Source organism: Cyprinodon tularosa, unplaced genomic scaffold (genome assembly GCF_016077235.1).
Source record: "Cyprinodon tularosa strain WSP-4 unplaced genomic scaffold, ASM1607723v1 ctg230, whole genome shotgun sequence".
Taxonomy (NCBI): Eukaryota; Metazoa; Chordata; class Actinopteri; order Cyprinodontiformes; family Cyprinodontidae; genus Cyprinodon; species Cyprinodon tularosa.
In genome coordinates, this window is record NW_024038862.1 from 1381009 (window position 1) to 1403732 (window position 22724).

At 39.6% G+C, this 22724-nt stretch overlaps 1 protein-coding gene across 4 annotated transcripts in view; it reads left to right on the top strand.

The window, feature by feature from the left end:
• The window catches only part of dlgap3 (discs, large (Drosophila) homolog-associated protein 3), a 237876-nt gene that overhangs the window by 201794 nt on the left and 13358 nt on the right, over positions 1 to 22724 (top strand). Inside the window, exons 3-10 of one of the 4 annotated variants that reach the window (XM_038286840.1) lie at positions 662 to 1824; positions 10955 to 10987; positions 11466 to 11674; positions 13762 to 13864; positions 15369 to 15585; positions 18721 to 18732; positions 18827 to 19353; positions 22051 to 22145. In XM_038286840.1, the coding sequence (XP_038142768.1) occupies positions 736 to 1824; positions 10955 to 10987; positions 11466 to 11674; positions 13762 to 13864; positions 15369 to 15585; positions 18721 to 18732; positions 18827 to 19353; positions 22051 to 22145 (2285 nt within the window). In that variant the 5' untranslated portion in view covers positions 662 to 735. The remainder of the gene's footprint in view (positions 1 to 661; positions 1825 to 10954; positions 10988 to 11465; positions 11675 to 13761; positions 13865 to 15368; positions 15586 to 18720; positions 18733 to 18826; positions 19354 to 22050; positions 22146 to 22724) is intronic. The other 3 variants (XM_038286841.1, XM_038286842.1, XM_038286843.1) reach the window with 3 other exon arrangements.

Below are 22724 nucleotides of genomic sequence, written 5' to 3' on the forward strand. Positions count from 1 at the left end.
AGGTTTTTCTGGGAGACAGACACTACATGCAAGCCTTAAAGGCTTCGGCAGAGCTATTAGCATGTGAAAAATGAATATATATATAAAGGGTTAACCTCCCCTGGTTTTAAAATACAAGACATAGCTCTGATACCTATTACTCAATTCAAACTGTTTTTTATTGAACTGTGGCAGTTTATAAATACCTACACTTTCTTGAAAATGTTAAAACTTGCCGGCCAAAAATATTTTATAAACGGGTCCTTTCAATTTTTAACCTAAAAGACACTTTGTATTGACTTTCAGCCACTATAAACAGGAAAGGTTGCAATGACAGAACATACCACATCAACAACCAGAGCCTAGAGAGTGTCTGACCCCAAAATGAACAAGTTGAGGTGCTTGTTATGACCTCATTCTTAAAGAACGTAGTTTTTTGTTGTCATAAATGTTAGATTTTATAATTTCATTAAACTGAGTTTCATTCACACACAAATTTCTACCTTTACTCTGTCAGAATATTCTAGCTGTAATATATGTATCCTCTCGAATGTATCCTTTGTTAATATGTCAAAACTGAAAATATCTAAAAACTGTACACTATCAGGACTTAAGTTAATATAGTAACTTACATGCCCAATGTAATTGTGAGGCCTAATTTGTATTTCTCTTCTGCTTCCAGGTGAGACCAGTGCAGCCCTGTCACGCCCACAGCGCCCCCTTTCGGCCCGGACGGCCCACCACGCCCCGGCGCCTATGAAAGGGTACCATGTCAGCCGCAGCATGTCTCAGCATTCCTCTGGTGGTGGCGGAGGAGGCCCATGCCACTGTGCGCCGGATGACTGCGATGGCCCAGGCAGAGATTACTACCCAGGTCGCAGCGATGGGCACTATTACTCGGGTGGTCCAACTGAGGCATTGGCACTGGAGAGGCATCACTCCCACTCTCACTCACATGCACATTCACACTCCCATAGCCATTCTGGCACCTTCCCTCGCTCACACCCCAGCCAGCATCCTCCACTCCAGTCGTTTGACTCTTGTGAGGAATGCATGTCTTCAGGCCATGGTGGGAAGATGCATCGCATTCCTCCGAACTTAATAGATCAGTTTGAGAAGCAGGGTCCCTTCCATCCAGATGGCTTCCATACCCTACAGTACCAGCGCTCTGCAAGTGGAGGCGCTGAGCATCGTAGCGAGAGCCCATCGCGTATCCGCCACTTGGTCAACTCAGTGCAACGCCTCTTTGCCAAGTCCCATTCCCTTGAAGCACCTACCAAACGGGAGTACAATGGCATGAGGGGAGGTGCAGAGTATCGAGGTGACAGAGGAGGGGGGCACAGAAGTGCAGGGGAGGACCTCCACAACTCAGGCCACCAGTCTCGCTCAACCAGAAGAAGCAAGTCTCGGGAGCGGAGCAAAAGTGGAGACTCTCGGCACGAATCGGGACGGCGCCACCGCAGCAGAACAGCTGGATGGTGGAGCTCTGATGATAACCTGGATAGTGATAGCAGTTTCTTGGTCAGTGGGGGCAGACGGGGGTATCCCACTGGACATGAGAGTCTTGATGCTGCCATTCAAGAGCTAACCATGAAGAAACCAAAGGACCGTGGCGGGGGACCGGGGTCTGGAGAGTGCATGGCATGTACCACGATAGCCCTGGCAGGTGGCGAGGGTGGTGGTCACCATGGGCACCACGGTCACTCCCTGAAGCGAAGCACCTGGTCAGCCATGACAGTGAGTCAAGCCAGAGAGGTTTATCCAACCACCAGAGAAGGAGGTTATGATAAAGCCTTGGTGCCCATAGAGAACAAGCTGAAGGAACGATCGTTCCACTATTTGCAGGTTTGTGTGCATTTATTATCAACAAGCATTTAGCTGGAAAAATAAGTCGGTGACATTTTTCATGCATAACTCTATACTGGATACGAACTACGAAACTTTACAGAGATAACCCTGCTGGTGGATCTGATGCATCCCGAGTCAAAATAAAAGTGAAATATTTTGGTTTTAAAGGAGGAAGGAAAAAAGTCAAGCAGTCTTCCTACACATTTACTACCACCTAAGTAACAGGTATCCTATTTATAGACAAAATATGATTATTTAGATTCTAAGTATGAGAGATATTTAAACCCTGCTTTGATTTTTGCAATCTTAAATAAAGTCTAATTTGACAGGGAATCAGATTAATGACAAAAAGAAAAAGTAATTTGGATGATTTTGTGTTATGGAGAAGGTGTTGCTAAAGCAGTGTTTAAACTAACAAATATCTGAATGGAAAAAGCAATGATGAAGCAGTAAACCCTACAAATATTAAGTTTAAAAGTGAAGTTAATTGTAAACATAACTATGCTCAGTCAAATTAAGTCAATCAGTCTGGTTTAAATTCTCCATACATCCCTTACTGCTACATTAGAAGGCCCCTGTGCCTGAGATCTAATTAGTTTTTTAGTAGTCATAAATCTAAATCATTACACTACTTTAAACGTCTCTTTCAATATTTGTTTTGTCTCTTTCAATATTTGTGACTCTATATGAACCCATTAATTATGGTTGTTCACCTGTAGTGCAAACTGCAGAGGAAGCAGTATTTTGTGTTTTATTTGGATTTTATGAGACTGAAAGATTGTCCCTAACTGTAATTTATAAGGAAATCAATAGATGATTTATTTTTTCTTGAAACTGTAATTGAAATTGAAGATGTTTTCTGTTAATTATGCATTAAGAAGAGCTCAATTCAAATACTTTTCGATTTTGTAGTGTAAAAATGTTTCAGTCTACTTTAACCTCATTTAATGCAATTATTCCTTTCTTCTGATCCATCACATTAAATCTTAATGAATTGAATTACAATATATTGCTGTATTGTGGCAGCAAGTTAGAAGATAAAATTTGTGACTTTTTTTTTCCATTCAGCCCGGTATTTTTAATGCTGATTGTGTCTAATATGGACGTTAGATCTAAGCATGCTCTATGAGCTTAGGCACTATCAGCGTTTTGCTAACAGACCAGTGCTTTTGCAATCAAATTGAATCATTGAATGGAAGGGGATACAGGGCGCAGATATACACAAAGGTATGTAATGATGTGCAGTTTCATAGCAACCTTTACACCTTATACATCGAGTAAACTGAGCTTGTCAGTCAAAGCGCTGCACTCTATTGGTATTCTATCAGAGTGGCTTCTCTCTGCAGCACTCACATTCCACATCCTTGATGTTTGCTCAAACCTTTACAAATTCAGTCACAAGGTTTTAAAATCACATTTTTTGAAGAAGACTAAGTTCTGTGTTTTTGTTTGTTTGTTTGCACGTACTTATTCCCAACAACTGTCAAGGTATTTCTCTGTCAGAAATGACCGATTTTGACCCAAATATTATCTTCCTGTCTCTCAATCATGTCTCCCATTTCTCCTCTCTCTCAGTAATCCCAAATAAAACTAGTGGATGCTCATTTGCCCCGTTTTGCGGACATGACTTCTAAAATAAAAAGAAATTGCTGCAGCGTAGCCGAAAGGGCAACAGAGTGAGCACAACTCGAAAAGGAAATAGCACATACACACAAATACACACACACACACACACCAACCTCCAGCTGTGCTGAGGTGGAGCTGCCATGCAGACTGTGTTTCTACGGAAACAGCAGGTAGCCACGAGAGTCCCTGGTGTTTTTCCAACTCTCATCCTCTACAGACAGCTGAGGTTTACAGATAGAAGCGGGAGTTGGGTCATGTGTGTTACCATTCTGAAAGGATAAACTTCAGACAATTTGCCCCCATCTTTTAGACTTCCACCACTTTCACACATTCAGAAACAGAAAGAACTTCCCTGCTGCACCTTTCTTCATATCTCCAGGCCCTAAGACAGTAAGGAAGCAATGCAATGAGTGAATACTGTGCTGCATTTAGATATTTCTTCACTGCATAGATCTATGATTTTAGAATTGGTACCCCTACAACTGTGGGAATGTTGTAGGGTAAAGCTATTCTTTTCAATTTGACCTTGTCTTTATAACTGAAGAAGCAATCAATGTACAGAACTATCAACTCTGTAGAGAACTGCAAAAATTGAGTGTAATACTTTTTTAAAGGATTTTAAAAAGTAAAACTAGGGTTTAAAATCTTAAATTCAAATATTTCTGTATGCTATTTAATGCTATTCTATCATTTCATTTCCCAACAACCTATCCTGAGTAAAGCACCCCCACATTCTATTTTTGAATTTGATTTTGCTTTCATTGCAACTGCATCTGAAACTGAAAGCATGATTTCTGAGTGTAACATTTGTATTTTTCCTCCCCACCATCTGCATAATTCTCTATGTACTGAGTTGCAAGAAAAATTGGATCTTTGTTTAATGTGTTTGCCCCTGCTGGAGTTTAATTTTTTTCATATTTATTTTTCATCTGACCATGTATATGGGTTCCTATTAGTAAGAACTCATATTATTAGAGTCAATTGGTGACTTTTAAAGAACAACTCATATAGATCTTACTAGAATAGAACTTTCTTGTGTCTTTCCCGTTTTTGAAGTAATATATAAAAAAAAAAAACTTTGTGTCACATTATATTTAAGCCCCAGGGAAACAAAAGATCATGGATTACAAACTAAATTCAACTTTTTTTTATTTCATGAGGGTAGGGATGCTTGAATTTTCCAGTTCTGCATGGATTCCCAGATTAATTCCTAAAGTTTGAGTCACATAACCAATAATCAATCTTTTTTAAATCCATTTTCCGCTGTCCTAACAGCCAAAATTAACTACCATACTTGAATAATTTGCAGCTGAATGTTGATATATAATACTAGTATGGATATGTTGCATGATGACACAGTCATGAAATTCAAGTAACAATTAAAAAGTGTTTTTAATATAACCAATATGTTTTAGATCAGACTGGATCCAAACTTCTTAAGCTTGAAAATTTGAATGAAATCTATTCTTTAAATTCAATTTGATACACAGTCCTACTTAAAGGGTCTTAGAAGAGATTTTATAATCAAACAATTGTTTCACATAAGGGAAATGTGTTTTTTCTTTATGACATCAAGTCGCTGTAATTAAATATGTACACACTTTAAGACTAATAATATTTACCAGGATTGCCATAAATGTCATAAGTCATAAAAATATTTTGCATCAAGTATTTCTTAAAGGAGCAGATAAAAAAAATAACATTTGTCAAATCATCCAACAACTACCATATATTCATCATTAATTCACCTCTAAAGCTGCTCGATTTACATTCAAAGCAGGAACAAATGCAGTGGATGTTATAGCACACGTCTTCTCATTTCCTGTCAGCAGTCCATTAACTACCTGCCAGCTTCGTACCAGCGTGTTGGTGTTCTTAATTTTGTCTACTCTAATGCACCGTACATGTTTGCTGGTGCGTTTGCTCCAAGCTCTGCTACGTTGAATCTGGTTGTGTGTTGTTTCTGCATATTTCCCACCAAATACTGATTATATATTAATTGTTACATCCCAGCCTGTGTTGAGGCATAGGTATTAACTCAGAATGAAGTCCAAGTTTTTATTTCAAATTATAAAACTTTTGTTTCCACATATATGCACATTTCTTTCTTAGATTTGGATGCTACTGCATGTCATGCCGGTGTACACAAACAGTTGCATTTACCTTTGATTGAAGGTCAAGTGTCATTACAGAAAAGGCGAACAGCACAAAGAGAATCTTAAGTTTTAGATTATGGGTCAGACTAAGAGTGACATGAGGAAGGGTTTCTACCCAAAGTGCAAGCAGCAATCAAAATGTGTGGCATGAGTGCCCGACACTCTTTATTTTCTGCCCCTCTTCTCCCTCGGCCTGTGAGCGATAGATAAGGGATGAGTAAAAAATGAGAATATGGAGCGAGAATGAAATGAAGTCAGAGGAGGCGAGAGAGAGGACTGTGAGATGCGAGAGTGAGAGGGATGCAGAAATAACAAAGCCCAGGGATAGGAAATAGATAAAGGAGGTGATGGTCGCCAAGGGGCTAAGATATAGAAAGGGAGGTTGTGGAAAAAGGAGAGATAGTAGAGGGCCACGGGGATCAGGAGATTAGGCTGAATCATCTTTTAAGTGATGACCTTAAAAACACTCACTCAGCTGGTTGCCAAACCCTGGGGCCCTGGCTGTGAGTGTGTCAGCGTGTGTAGGTGTTTTTCATTTGGCCCCACACTTGTTGCACAGTGCAAACCTAACAGCATTTGCAGGAATTGGAGGATTGAGAGGTCCCTTTTGCATAAGGGGTTGTGGATAGCTTTAATCTTACAGGGAGTGGGATCAGGTGTAAGAGGTAAACTAATGCAGTGACTTTACAAAATGAGATATCTTTCACCAAAAGGGGAATTTGGATACAAGGCTACTAGGTGCCTGCACTTTGGTTAATAACAGTATGTATAAATAAAATGTAGTAATTGACAAAATAGAAAAGGTGTTTATTAATTCTACAAATTTTTTTGACTTTAATTCTTCATTGCTTTTTCTGGCTGTATTGACAGAAAAAAGCTATTAAACATTTTTGTTTACTAGTTTGACTTGGAAATATTATGAGACAAGGTAAGACATTTTATGCAAGTGCAAAAACAATGTGTAATAGGGATATCATTTAAAAAGAAAATATACAGTTTTAATTTTTACTCTTAAAGCCAGAAGCAGTAACAGAGGCTTTGTGTACTTATGTCAAAAATTAACCCAGAATGATTTATTCAGAGAACCTTCAAATCTTGAAAGTGTATATACTTTATGAATGTCAACGAGCCTACTGGTTTCGTTTTCCTTTATTTATTTATTTTTTTTTTTCAAATTATTTAGATGATACAAAAATGTGTTTTTCTGATAAAAAAAAATAGAAATGTTGCCTTAATTTTCTAACTTGTTGGTTTCTTAAAAAAAAAAAATAATAATAATAATAATAATAATATATTAAAATACAAAACCCATTTTAACTTCAAATTTATGTCTGGCTAACACATACCGACCCAGAAACTTTACCGATCAAACATAAGAAACAGGTAAACATCTGTTTGAAAGTGGTTTGACTTTTTAATTCTAAAACCTAATATTAGGTTTTTTGATTAGGGAATTGATGGTTAGTAGAATCGGCAGCCAGACCATTGGGGCTGTGGTTTGTAGTCTAAAAGTTTTTTTTAGAAAAGAAATTAGTTTCATTGGCCTCGTAACTTTTTTTTTTTTTTATCAAATAAGGAGTTTTGTTGCCAATCACAGTGTCTTACATATAACCAATAACTGTAATTTCAGGTCAGTTGATTTTCATTGACAATAAGCAGCAACTTGTTTTTTTGTTCATATCTGATTCACATAAAGCTGAGTATCAGAATATTATCTTCCCTTCCAGAAATCACATATTTAGGATTAGCTTGAAGGGACATCCAGCCCCAACTATCCCCTGTGATGCTCCTTTGCTGCTAACTACTTTATCAGACATTTCAGTCTTAGACCCTTTAGTCTAACAAACTGTGGTCTGTTTGTCAGGTAGTCTTTGAACCAGGCAATTGTTGAGGCTTCTACCTGAGTATTCTGTAGTTTCTGACAAAGTAAGCCAAGTTGATTCTTCCTCCAAACCACTGGAGGAATTAAAGAACATGAGCCTAACAGTGCTAACTACTTGACTAAATGACAGTGGCGTTAATGAAGCAAGTGTATGATGGCCACTTCAGCTCCCCTGCAATAAGCAAACTACAGGGGGGCCTTATAGCTCTTTGTTTGCTTGTTCAGGTGAATCAACAGAAAGTTGGTTCACCTGAAGCTTATCTTCTTTAGGACCTCCATGTTGTGGGATGTCAGGTCATAGAGGCTGGGTTTTCTTTAGTTCTGGGACAAGGAAGGAGGTCTTCCACGGTACTGGAACTGTCTCCTGGATCAGGCTAAGGGTATAGAAAAGCCGTAGAATACCACAGAGCAGCTCTGCACAGGCCTTTGGGACTGACACCCTCCATGGCAGAGGTGAAATATGAAACATTTGAGGTCTGAGAGGGACACCTTGGGTCAAAGGAGGGTGGGATGTCCATGTGACTGGATGCTGGGCTTGTTCCTTAATTTATTCTATTAAAGAATGTATTCAGTTATTTTGCTATTCAGTTATTTCTTCTTTATCCCTGACTAAACAGTTCTGATATTGTTGTGCTGGAGCTTACTTTTCCAGCTTCATCTTGTATTCCTCCTTGTTCGTTCTTATCATGACCTTAAGTTTCTTTCTGTTTACTGTTACAATCAGAGAGTAAGGAATTCAGCCGGAACAAACAAGTGATTTTTAAAGACAGTTTAGTAAAAAGTAAACTGCGGCAGGTCATGGAGTAATCATCAGCATCTCTTTCTGGAACACCTGAAAAAATAATGCAAGCGCTTTTGGCATTTACTTAATCATATTTAGTTACTTTAACACAATTGTTTTACCTCATACCCTGCTAACATGAAATAATTGTGTTAAATAAACTAAATATGATTAAGTAAATGCCAAAAATGGTTGCATTATTTTTGAACCCCTGGAAGCAGAGACGGCAGCTGAGCAGGGGGGTGTTGGCCTAGTGGTTAAAGCAGTGCGGTTGTGCGCTGAGAAGGTTGGAACACCTGGTTCAATCCCCACAGCCTGCACTCTGGCTCCCTGAGCAAGACCTTTAACCCCATACTGCTCCGCAGACGCTACACAATGGCAGCCCACTGCTCCCCAAGTAGATGGGTGCAGAGATACATTTCTCAAATGTGAGATCAATAAAGTTCAATTTTTATTATTATTATTAAAATGAACTCTACACGATGGAAAGATAGTAATGGTCACTAACCTTCTCACAGGGTCTGGTGGGAACAGTGAGCGCTGGCTCTTCCTGGTTGATAGGCATGCCAACGATCCCGGCTTTGATCAGCGGTACCCTGAAATGGGCTTTTGCCGGTACTCGATGGTCAAGGGACAGATGGAGGATCAGAACTGTGATGACCATGACTTGCAAGAGGTCCAGGATTTCCAGAACCATCGTCAGAGATGAGCCCCAGGGTCAGAGCTAGGTGATCCAAGGTCCATAGAGCATCCAGAGGAAATCCGATGCAGAGTCAGGGTACACATCCAGGTCTGGTAACAGGCAGGCTCACAGCTCAGACAGTGGTCAGGCTTGCTCAGGCAGGCTCGTGTGTCAAGAGACAGAGAGGTCAGGCAGGAAGGAAGTCAGGAGCAGAATGCTGAAATAAATGTCACCAACAGCTCGAAATAATCTGGCACTGATGTCTGTTCGAAGGTGGGTTATATACTGATAGATGCAGGTGGATAGTGGTCACGAGTGGTAACGAGAAGGGGGCGGAGCTGAGCAGGTGGGTCTTGTGAGAAATTAGACCAGCAAAACTGCAGAGATCATGATATAAAAACCTCATTAATTCTCTTTTTCCCTTCCTGAAGGCTCTTTTTGACTTGTTTAGCAGTCACTTTAGATTACTGGTGATCCATGGTTTGTCACTGTTCTTGTAAGGACGGTGTTATGTACACAGAACTCTATGAAGTCAGTCATGCACTGAGTTATGGCATTGATGTCCACTTCATGTGGCTGACAGTGCATCACTGTCTGTAGTATCAAGATTCTCGCATTGCTTCTTCAACTTCCTGTGATAATCTTTTGTAGAGTCCTTTTCAATGTCATTTGTCTCTTATAAAGGGGGTCATTCACTGATTAGAAAAAAAACAAGATTGTGTATAGTTTCCAAATAGGAGGTCTTACCTGAGAGGTGTATGAGTCGTTAACATAAAACAAATGTAAAGTTTTATTTTCTGTGGTACAGCAGCTGACAAACTGTGGGAGCGCAGCATGGCAGAAAGGTTTGCGTGGCGGCAATTATTCAACCTGGAGAGGTTGATGTTAATTTACATCCAGAGATGGCAAAAGTACTCACTTTCCGTATTTGAGTAAAAGTACAGATACTTGTGTTAAAAAATACTCTGGTAAAAGTGGAAGTACTGATTAAGCTTCTTTACTCAAGTAAAAGTAACAAAGTACAGGCTTGTAAATTTACTTAAAATATAAAAGTAAAAGTAGAAACCACTTTTTTCATGCCGTTGCCTACATTTTAAATGGATGTCTGCCAATAGGACTAGATCTCTGTTGTGTTCATTTTCAATCATCTCGTCGTCCATGCTACTATGCTAACGCTACCGCCACCAAGCTACAATGATTTGCCGCGAATGAATACCGCCGAATCTGTCGATTCATCTTGTAGTGGTGCGTCAAATGCAACGTAGATTCCCATCCAATTAGATTGAATTTGGTATTGATGACGTGAAAAATAATAACGGTAACTCAATTGAAATGATTCAAAACTAAAGTAACGAGCCAATTTTTTCAAATGTAAGGAGTAGAAGTAAAAAGTCGCCATAAAAATAAGTAGTAAAGTAAAGTAAAAATATCAGAAAAATCTACTTGAGTACAGTAACGAAGTATTTGTACTTCATTACTTCCCATCTCTGTTTACATCACTCCTTGGCAACTTTGACGCGAGTTCGCAGCTGCCTAGTGTGAACTTTCTCTTTTACATTAAAAGTGATATCACTATTACCACATCAAACACATCATGCATCAACTGATTACCTTTTTTAAACAGCAAACTACATTGATTACATTCCAGTTTATCCATATAATTGGATTAGTAATTATAGTTTGTGGAGTTTTAGTTTATAAAAGTTAACTATATGTTTATTATAGCCTTACCGTTTATATGTCAAAGAGTCTAAAGTAATAATGTTATCTTCCTGCTCTATGTCAATTCTTGAACAGGTTACCTGTGTGTGTATTTTTTTATATTTTCCCACCTGACTCCATTAAAGTTTCGATCTCATGATTTATGATTTATTATTCACTCACCCTGTGTGCCACTATTTTGTTGTCCTTTGTGCCCTTTTTTTCTCTTGCCTCTTTGCGCAAATATCTCTCCATCTGTCGGCTTCTTGCTCACGCTTTTTACTGTTTCTTTGTGTCAGTGTTTCTCCAGCTGTCAGAGTTTCTCTCTCTCTGTAAGTTTCTTTGTCTGTTTCTCTCTTTCTTCTTTCGTCATCTAAGCATTTTTAAATGAATCCGTTTACATGCACGAGCATGCCAATTTTGCATTTCACAAGCATGATTAAGGTCAGCTGGTGTTTCCTTTACAACCTGATGGTGAGTGCTTGATGTCTGAGTCATCACTGTCCTTCTGGTTGGAGTGCAAAATATTTTTCTGAAAAGAAATATGATTCTGTCTTCAGACCTCATTAACAAATATTGTGAAAACATAATTAATATCAAAACTAACATATTTATGTTTTGAATGGTGTGCTTTTTTCTCTAACATTTGCTGTTGCAGAGCTGATCTTTTTTAACACATTTACTTTGTTCAGTACAACAATAAAAGTACCCCCATAACCTTATCCATTAATACTCATCACACCTTTTTTCTTGATCTATGTGTTGCTACTTTTGCCATGGAGGATGTGGCTGACACTAAATTTGTTTTAGGTCCCTTCAGAAGACTGGGGAGGCAGGTATGGTGGATCAGCAGACAGCGGAGGGGAGATTCCATGCCGCCGAATGCGCAGCGGCAGCTACATCAAGGCCATGGGTGATGATGACAGCGCAGATTCAGAGACGAGCCCTAAAGCCTCACCCAAATCCACCATGATCGCCCAGAGGGATGCCTTCAGACGGTCTATAAGCATGGATCCAAGGTTAAACACCACAAATACAGTATTTATGTCACTGTTGATAGTCTGCAGCTTCTCCTTTCTGGGTTTAAAGGCAAGACTATATAAGCTGCTCTTGCTTCAGCAGCAGGGGGATGGGGGAAAAAACGACCTACCCTGATGTGTGAGATGGTAAAATTTGCAAACATTTGCATGTATCTATGGAAGGCAGGAGGCCTGAAAAAATTATCTTCAGTGGTAAGCTGGCATTTTTCCCTTGGAAAAAAAAAGAAATTACTCTAAAAATACTTCCATTGGTATAATTAAATTAAAATTATATCCTCAACACAAGTGGGCTCATGCTTGTGTTCTTGATTGTGCCATACACATCCAGGCTTTCGACTACATGTTGCATCGTACAGTGGTAGCCATTCAAAATATTCTTTCTGTCATGATTTGTGGACATTAAGATCTAAAGAAAAGTGTTATCTCCTGGTCAGACTGTGTAATTTAGTGAAAGGTTGGAGTCAGAGTAAACAATTATGCACGCCCATTAGAAGGCCAGTGGCTGGAAGTTGGAGGGGATTTTGTTGCCATTTGGCTGGCTTTTGACTGGGAAGGGCCATTTTGAATGGCTGCTGTTTTATAGTCATGTAAAACTACTGAAAAGCTGGAATAACTCCAGTTTGTAATATTGCACTGAAATCTGTAACAACACTAAGGAAGCTTTATAGAAAAGTTGTATTGGCTGAACAGCAGTATTCCAGCTACACATCCCCAAGTACTCTACAGAATTTCGGAGAGTCATCCAAAGCACCCCACCAATGGACTTCCGAGACATATTCTGTTAAGGGACAGATCATACATCTCTCTGTGGCTCCAATAGAGATACTTAGCTGCTCCTAAGAGAGGAGCACTTGCTTAACTTCTAAATGTTTAAAATAAAGGTTTGATGCAGATTGGACTGTGGTGTTTTTCAGTACTAGGGCTTGACCCATTCACTCCAATCAAAAGAGCTATTGATGCCTTATTATAGCAAGACATTTTGTGGATATGAAGTAGGAATGGCTCACTTGATCTTCCAATATCACCACTGTAGATTGCAAGGTCCATATAGAAGTGGACGAGAATTTTAGGGGTAGAGGAGCTTGACTGACGAGCTTGGACTTTTGCTTTCAACCACAAAGAAAAAGTGTGGGATAAATTAGACGTTCAACCTTCAACCCCAGAAAATTACTTCAGTACGAACTTCCTATAATCAGCTCTCAACTTTGTAGAAAGCCTCCACAGAAGAGCTAAATCAGTAATCACTGCAAAGAGTGAGCAAATGCAGTTGTGCTTGAAAGTTCACATAACTGTTTTTGAATATTGCAAGACTGAGCCACAATAATTTTATAATTTGGACATTTGTTGACAGTAATTTCAATGGTGCAAAACTCCACTTTCACCCATTAAAAGATAGGTACACTGTGGTCATAAAGATAGGCTGCTGTGTAATTGATGCTTAGATGGTACTTTAGGAAACCAATGTAACAACAAAAAAATATCAACCACACCACAACCCAACCACCAACTGAACCATTAATTGGAATTCAAAATGGATCTGAGCTGTTCGTGTTCCTTTCAGGTTCTACATATTATCAATGAAGAACCAATTTTCTTATACAAACAAGGGATCTCCATCCATATAACTGCTGCTAAGTCAATATTTTTGCTATTTTCATACTTTATAAACTTTAGATTATTAGAAAGTTAAACCACATTAGGAAACTTAGCCATGTGAGATGATAAATAATACAAAGTTTGAATAGTTTTAATAGAATTGACAGTAATTACTTTTTGTTTTGCTTCCATTTGACAAAGTGATGCATTTTAAAACATTGACCAACTGAGGCTTCAACAGTTATTAAACACGACTCATTACATTTATGTGATAGCTGTGGCCAACCAAATGGCGTTTTATGTTTGCCATAAACATTACTTACAGGTATAGCACAGTGAACGGCTGAGGATCTTACAGCCAGTGTTAGGCTGTACCATACTGGCATTAAAAAAGAAGAAATTTTGCATTGGTTGGTGGGGGTCACTGTGCACACTATACTCTTAAATATGATTTTCTGTTTTACATTTAGGTACTCCTGTAAGCAGTGCACGGATTCCATCCCGAACAGCAGAGCACCACCCAAAAGCCACACTCGCTCTCGTAGTTACACACGTTCTCTTACCAGCTCACAGGTAACTTATTCCATCCACATGGCCTCTCATTATTCACAAACATCCTAACATTTATGAAGTTTGTTTTCATACCCCGGAACTTTTTAACATTTGGTTTCTTTCAAACACTGGCCTGTGTTTTTATGTTGATTGTCTATAGATAACCTCCCAGTCCTTACTAAAGTATACCATCACCACAGAATGATGGTGCCACCACCATGTTTCAGGGTGGGGATGATGTTTTGGTGGGGGGGTTGTACTTATAACTGTCACTCCACTCCATTTCTAGAAAGCTGCTAGTTATTGTTACTTTTGGCTCAGCTTCCGTTTGTAATCTACTGTTGCCTGTTTTTCATTCTTGAAATGCAATCTCAACATTCTATTTTAGAGATTTGCATGGCATTCCACAAACATGACAAACTCAGGGCAGATATTATTTGTATTAATTTTTTTAATTTTATCAAGCCTTGAGTTGTTGAGTTGTTCAGTAGAATAAGTCCTCAAATCAGACTTGTGGTTTTCTTTTGGTAATAGATTCAACCTTCAACCTCTATTTCATAATGAAAGTGTGAGGAGAATAAAGAAACTTGTTTTATTTTTTGTTTGTTTTTAAATAAGAAATAATCACAATAGGTGTTCTCATTTCTTGCTGCATTTTTATGCTAAAGTTCTTTCCAGGTGGTGTAGATTTTGTAGTAGGTGGTTCTAAGAATCAATATATGAGATGGTTTCTGAAAGGTTCTTTAAAATTACACAGAAATGTACTGATGTTAGAAAATTTTATTTTTAGTTTTGAATACTTAAGTATTTTCAAAGGTGAATACTTCAATACTTAAACTTGAGTAGATGTTTGAATGAGTAATTTTTACTTGTATTTGGGTAAGATTTGACTATGAGTATCAATACTTTCAGTCAAGTACTACTGTTAATTACTTCATCCACCACTGTATTTAATGAATGTCCAAAATGTTCAGTGTCAACCACATCTGACCGATGTCTCCTCGTCTATATTTGTCGGTTTCTGGCAAACTGCAAACAGGACTGTTTTGGGTATTATGTCTTGGAACTGTCTTTCACTAAGCCAAGACTTGTTGGTTGCTCTGCTAATTGTTATCCCTGTCAGTAGTCTTCCACCTGAGCTGTGAGTATCTTCAGCTCATCCAGAGTTCCTGTTCCATGGTCCTCATGATGCTGGTGTTCATAAACTAAAAGCTCTTGATGCTTTCACCAAACAGCTGTAATTGGACTGAAATGCTGGAGGCCTGAAAGCAGTTGAATTAACTAGATAGTATCGAGGGTATCAGAGAAAATGAGTGGAATATAAATGATCATGAGCTCCATATGAACTCTACTTCATTATAACAGATACTTTGCGTTTGTTTATCGAGTAATTTCGCCCTCAAATTAAAATATTTGTATCGTAACGTGACAAAAATGTGAAGTACTGTGGGTATGAAAACCCTGCAGAGGTTCTGCATTGCTCTTCATTGACACATCTCTCACTTTATGTCCCCTTTTTTTTAAGCTGGGAGAAACATTGAACCATCAGTTCGAGACGGTCTGTGAAACCATGTTTGGGGAGGTGGAGTCCCAGGCTGTCGAAGCTCTCGATCTTCCCGGCGTGTTCCGCACTCGCAGTCACAGCTACGTGCGCGCCATCCAGGCCGGCTGCTCCCAGGACGACGACTGCCTTTCAGTCTTTTCCATGTCCGGCCCCCAGGGGAGCATCAAGGGTGGGGCCGGTGAGTGTGCAGCTAGAGTTCTATGTGTGTCCGTCTCTCTTTTTATGTGGCGGCAACCTGGAGGGAGCCGTGCAGTGAGATGGGAATTTGATGACAGCCTGTCAGTTCTCTTTAACCAAAGCAACCCACACATAACCCTTCAGTCTTACTTGCTGCACAGCTGTGTGCAGATCATGCATCTATTTTTCATTTTTAGCTTCTTTGTTTCTCTAGTCTCTCAGCCTATTTTGATCTCACTTTTTACCCTAGCCTCCTTCTCCCCTGTGTTTGTGTACGTTTGCAAGCCATAGGCACAGACTTGCATGCATGTTATTGCTCATGTTCTTTCTTCTCTCCTCACCTCTATATTCTCATCTCTCCCATCGCATCTCTGATTACAGGTTTCTCAGGATCAGTAATAGTACAGGAACACTCATGTTATTATGGTAGCTCAGTGTCTACTGATGCCTCACTGTTTCCAATTGTCTTTCGTCTAGCCTTGTTTCCTGTTTCCTTGTCACCTTCAGTGCTGTCTCTCTATTTAGTATCTGTTTGTTCCTGTTAAATTTCATGGCATTTTGTCAGATAAAGAACCACAACCTTTAAAGTATTTTATGTTATAGAGCATGTGAGGGACCGAGGCAAAAAATCAGAGAAGCACAGGGAATTCATTGATGAAAATTTTTTTTATTTATTAACCAAAAAATAAAGTTCAAACTTCTAACAAGACTTGGCCCATCAAGGAAAACAAATGACAAAAATCAGCATAATCCAAACCTGACACAGGAAAAGACCTACCTAACTGACACACAAGGGAAACATATACCGGTATATACACTCGTTGATCAGACCATTTTGAAACAAGAGGGAAACATAAAATACATTTTCCTAAACAAAACTACAACAAAAGACCAAACTAATCAGCATCATACTAATTCAGCAACCTATGAGGAAGAGGACCGAAATATTAAAATTTCCAAATTTTATTATAGAAAACCAAACCAAATACAGAAACCTAAACCCTTCCTACACCCCTTCTAAAAGTAAATGGAAGAGTCCAACTAGGCCTCCATGTCAATGAGGAGATCCTTTGCAGCTGGGGCCTCCTTTCCTTTACTGGCTTCATTCATGACAGCCTCCCAGGAACTGGCAACTCAAATGAAAAATATATTAATGTACAGAAAACCAAACAAGCAAGAAATGACAGAATGAGTCAACTAAATGTGTGCACCCAAATAGTTACCCAATGTCAAATCAAAGTAAAAAAAAAAAAAAAAATGAAATACAGTACGGTAAAATATACGATTTGCTGAAAGAATTACCAGACCATTTGTTGTGTGGTTGCACATGCGGCCATCACAGAGCAAAACAAACAAAAGCAGTAAAAAAGAGCACAATTGAGCTGCTTTGAATATTCACAGGATAATCTCCTAACAAATGTCTACAACTTTATGTGTAAGGTGTGTAAGAGAATCCACAAAACGTCCTGCTAACAGTTTGCTCACAGTCATATGGGAGAGAGCATACATAAAAGAACAGTCAGTTGAGGCCAAAGTTGGACATAATTGCTTGCCTGCTAACCCTGCACGTGACCTGTAGCAAATATGTACTGTGAAACATTGTGGCATTTTATGTGGAGAAGCTTCTCCTCAGCAGGGACGAAGTGGCTGGTCAGAGAGGATAAAGATAGTACCGGTATGATAGAATTGTGGACTAACCTGGAAAGAAGCGCTTAGAGGCTCCGAAAGACTGAAGACTGAGAAGGAGATATAAACATCATTAGCAGGAAAATGACCCTTAACATTGAGCTGGAGATGCAGCTGAAGTGTTGAGTTAAAGCATATCCATGGATTAGAATGGCCTATTGAAAGTTTAGATCTTATTGCAGTTATAAATCTCCAGTCAATCTGCTTTAGCTTCAATTCGATTCAGTATATTCCTAGCGCCAATTCACAACACAAGTTATCTAAAAGCACTTTATAGTTCAACCAGATCATACAGTCAAATTGATTCAAAGTTGTCTATCTAAGGAAAACCAGTTGATTGCATTGACTCATTGACTCAAATGCAATCCCTCACACTAAGCATGCTTGTAGCGACAGTGGAGAGGAAGAACTCCCTTTTAACAGGAAGAAATCTCCATCAGAACCAGGCTCAGTGTGAGCGGCCATCTGCCGAGGCTGACTGGGGTTCAAGGAGACAGAAGCAGAGATACAAAAAGCAGCTGTAAAAGGCGGCCCCTTCAGCTTATACAAAACTGTAGAGGTAAAGTTTTTGGGCTCTGGATGTACAAAGCAGGTAGAGAGGCATTCAAGAAGACTTGCAGCTGTAATTGCAGAAAAGAGGGGTTGAATGCCATTTCCCACCACACTTCTTTTTTAAATGTATAATTTTTATGTATAATGTCACAGGTTGGCACCACTTCATGTTCATCACATAAATTCTTAATGAAATGTGATAAAGTTTGTGTTTGTAATGTGAAAAAAATTAGGAAAAAGTTCAAGGCCCTGCTCACGCATACATTACTCAGGTAATTGGTGATTTTTGTAGGCTGCATGTATTTGTTAATGTTTGTTTGCGCATCGGAGATTGTTTAGTCCCTTGCAGGATACCAGTTTCCCGGCTTCCAGTAAATCCCAGGCGATTTATTAAAAGCGCAGCAAAGTATCATCTACATCAAGCACAAACACTCATGCAGCGCACGTATAGCTCCACAGCACAGACAGGCGTACCCAAGGGAGGTTGGAGCTTCAGTTAGTATATTTTACACTTTGAAAATAAACGAGCTGCTCACACAGATGGTAAGGGTGAGGCAAAAGAAAGGAGGATGAAAGTGAAACGTATGGATTTCTTTTAGTATCTGTTTCAGGCAATTGCTTTAACTTCTGCTGAATAAAGGTTAGCCCACGGGAAGAGCTTTTCTGTTGTCACCTTTGCTACCTCTGTCATATCGGCTGCTTTGCTCTCTGCTTTTTGCTGGAATTGATACAGAGCGCTGTGTATTTCTTCATGAAAAGGAATTCTACTAAAGCTGTTATTTGGAGAAGCAGACTGAATTGTCTTTTTTAATGATCTCCATTTTTTCTCCTTCTTTCTCTTTGATGGTTTTCTCAAATTCCCTCTTTTTTTCCACTCTTGTCACTTTTTTCCCTTCAGTCTGTCCCTTCTGTAAGTATCCACCCACCCCTCTCCTGTTTGACATGTTTAGCTCTTAACCTCCGATACCTCTGTCTTCTTTTCCCTTGCTCTTGTTACACTTCAGTCTTTCCTTATCGTAAAGGTGCTCCTCCCCCACTACCACCTCGCATGTCAAAGTCTTCTCTGTCGGTGCGAGCTCAAAGCAGTACCGAGTCCACCCAGGACGCCTACTTCCAGAGCGGCGGACAAATGACTCAAGGCCCAGGGCGTCCCAAGCAGCACAGCAACTCTGTAGACCTCGGTGGCCCCGATGGGCCCTCTGGGCGAACCTCTAGGGGGAGCTATTACACATCAAGTGGCCCAGGACGTTCCCGTCAGCACAGTAACTCTGCTGAGAGCCTGGATGGGGTCAGGGGTTCCAGGGAGCTGGTGCCCTATGGAGGGGGTCCGGGAGTGAGGGCCAAACATAGCTGCTCAGCAGACAGCCTGCTGGAGGGGCCACCGAGGCCAGCAAGAGAAAGGGACAGCAGGGTTGGTGGCAGGCTGGGGAAGTCGTCCTCCCTACCTCAGAACAACATGATACTGAGCAAAGTCGGAGGGCAGGATGACGGACGTGGGGGCAGGAAGTGGAGGCCGTCCATCGCTGTGCAGGTGAGACTGAGTGTGTGTGGCAGATTGTTTGTTTTTAGGAAAGAGCAATAAATGCAGGTGGTGATGTCAAAAATATTTTCCACCTTTTAGCTATTTATTATTTTTAAGTTAAACCCTTCAGATTAAGCACCATTTAATATCAGCAAAGACGATGTAAGTAGATAGAAAATTCAGTTTTCAAATGTTGTTTTTATCGATTTTTCATTTGTTTGTTCAAATCTCTTTAGCCTACTTCATATCATCTGACAGGTTCGGATTTTGTAGATTCTACTGGTTTGGTAGTAGAAACCCACTCAGCTTTCCATCAGTTAACCTAAGGGTTAAGTACCTGTACAATGTACAACAGTGGTTCCCAAACTTTTGTCTAGTGTGCCCCTTTGGGCATTTTGTCGAACCACGAGTCCCCCTCTCATTCAAAAGTATTGATGACTGCCCAAAAGTGAAATTTACACAAACTAATTATTAAATGAAAAAGTATTTTATTAAGTCTTTTTAACTTGAGCTGTTAATTCTTTGGAATTTTATTTATTCCAACTCAAATAAAAAAACCAACATAAATGTGGGGCCCGGAGGCTAGAAAGAAACAAAATAAATACAAAATAAAATCATACTTTACGTCTATCTATATATAATTATAGGTCCTCTGACTAACCCTTTATAATCACTTATATAATTGGGAACCAAATACTAAACAAAAATTATATTTTCTTTCATTTCTTTTACTTTGTTTAGTTTTCATCATTTATGACACATTAGCCCTATTTAATTTTATTAGCCAAGAAATAAAATATGTTCATGTACCCTTTGCAATAAAATCGCTGACCACTAGGGGCATGATTACCCCCTGCTGGGAATCACTGATCTAGAGCAGAGGTCATGGATTAGCGGACGTTGTCCAGATCCGGACCCACCTGCTGGCTAATCCGGACCCAACCTGATTTATAACATTTATAAATTATATGTTGTCTGACGACAGTGTCTAAACGTCACCTGCGCCACTTCTCCTGTTACCCAGAAATCCCCCATCTTCCGTCACCGCTCCGCCCTGCAGGGCTCCAGACCTCCTGCACAACACCTACAGCCTCCGCTGTTCTTCCCGTCCTGCTGCGTTCCGACTTTTCCTAGGAGCTTGAGGAGAGCATGCGCGATATTATCATTAAATTCATAGGAGCAAAACATGTAGAAATGAAAGTTTAATTTAAATATGACACATTAGAAAAATCCTCATCAGCATCCAGCACATGTGCGATTTCTGATGGAGATGAGAAATCTGCTTCCTGGTGCCTTGAAATACCAATAGTTTGCATCCAATCTTTTAAATAAACGGTGTTAGTTGTTTGAAATATAGAAGAATTATGCTCTAATTTGTAGTTACCAATCTGTTGTTACTATATTTTAATTTGACGAAACGGATCTTCTCGCAGTTCTTTTCCCTGTTTGGTGCAATTGCAATAGCGGATCTTGACCTGGCGGGACTGGAGCGGAGCCTGAACATTTTGAGGCTCAACCTGCTGCTGTGAAGCAGGGTTCTCCGTGAACAGAATCAAAAATAAATATGGATCCAGACTTGAAATGAGCATCTTGATACGTGCTTTAGAATGGCTTTGTCTGCATTCAAACCCAGGTTTAAAGCCTTGCAGGGCAGCATAAAGCCCACTGCTCTCATTAAGACAGAAAACAAACCGTCACATAAAAAATGTGAGTCAGGAAATTGTCTATATACCAAACTAAAAGATTGTTCTTCTCTACTTCAAAAAACACTTTAGATTTTAAAAAGGAAAAATTTTAAATTTTTTTCTTTATATTTTTTTATTTAAAAATTCAATGTATAACATGGATGCATAAACCCACCATTGTATTTCAGTGTTAAATTATGTTTAAAGTAAGAGATCATTAAAAATGTCTCCGGACCTTTACTGGTTGACGATTTTCTTTATTTTTAATTGGTTATCCCTGATCTAGACCATAGAAGGTTGATAAAAAGGACCACGCCAATGCGATCAGGGATGTCCTGTTTACACGGAAATTCTGAGGGATTTATCAAAAACACTCTCAAAATGCATCTAACCTCAGTGTGCACAAGAGTTCAAGATTAGGCGTTGGCCGCCTTTTTGATGCTGAAAATGCTCTTCTGTGTAAAGTGGTGAAGGAGACAGATACTGCTTTTTAATTCCATTGTTCTGCTTAATCCATCCATCCATTATCTTTAACTACCAACTCTGACACGCTTATCCTGAGTGGGGTCGCGAGGGGTGCTGCCTATCTCCGGCAGTCAATGGGCAACAGGCAGGGTATACCCTGGATAGGTCGCCAATCCATCGCAGGGCTGTTCTGCATAATCTCTACTGTCTATTTTATTCTGGTATTATCTTGCTACCACTGCTAAACAGTTACTATTGATAGCAGTCACTAGTTTAAACGTAATGCCTGCTTTGGCATGAAACTATCCATGTGTGACAGATGTCCAACAATTTAAAATATTGAAGATAAAACTTCAAGTAAAAATTCTCTGAACACCTTTTTAGTCTGACAACAAACAGATGTCAACTGCTGTTTTCTTTTTCCTTTACACGGTGTGATAAGATGTTCCCCTTTTCCATAGACATGTCACTTTTCTTTTTATTCCTTGCAGGAAATGTTTGCTACAGGCCACCTCTGTTACATCCTGACTGTGGTACCTGTCCATTTCTGTTCCAGGTGGACAGCTCAGAGACTCTGTCAGATTCAGACACAGAGGGAAAGACTCTCACTGAGGTTCACTCTATAGGAGTCCAAGTGGAAGATGAGAAAAGGTAAAACAAATGTAGTGCATTAAATGAAAAACACAAAGCAGCAAAACAAAAAATGTATTCAATTGCAGAACTTTCTCCCAGCTTGACTTGTTTTGGTGACATTTAAGTTTCCTCTTGCAAACTCAGAGCAGGGTGTTCGTTTACCCGCTAATTTAGCTTTGTTCCAAAATATGTGGCTTCATCAAGAACGGATGGTCTTTGTGCTGTAATTTATGTGAATAATTTTGCATTATATTCAGAAAAAGCCCCCATCTTCCTGTGCGCCCGACGGTGCAGCCACATGTACGGCTGATTTCTCCTCTATGTCCAATTAATGCATTTAAGATTTCATCAAACAGCACAGCGTGAACACTTTGTTCCAAGAATCTCTCTTTTCTTTTTTTTCTTATCCATGAGTGTAACCATGACTACAGCAATCCATACACTCAACATGGCTTTCACACGTGACTCAGCGCTTCTCCCTATTTTATCCAGCTCTGCTTACATGCATTTGATCGCTCACATCATCGCCTAAGTTTAAAACTCTGAACCCCGTTCACTGAAGATGGCATCAGGACATCCGCACCTGGTGGTGTGAAT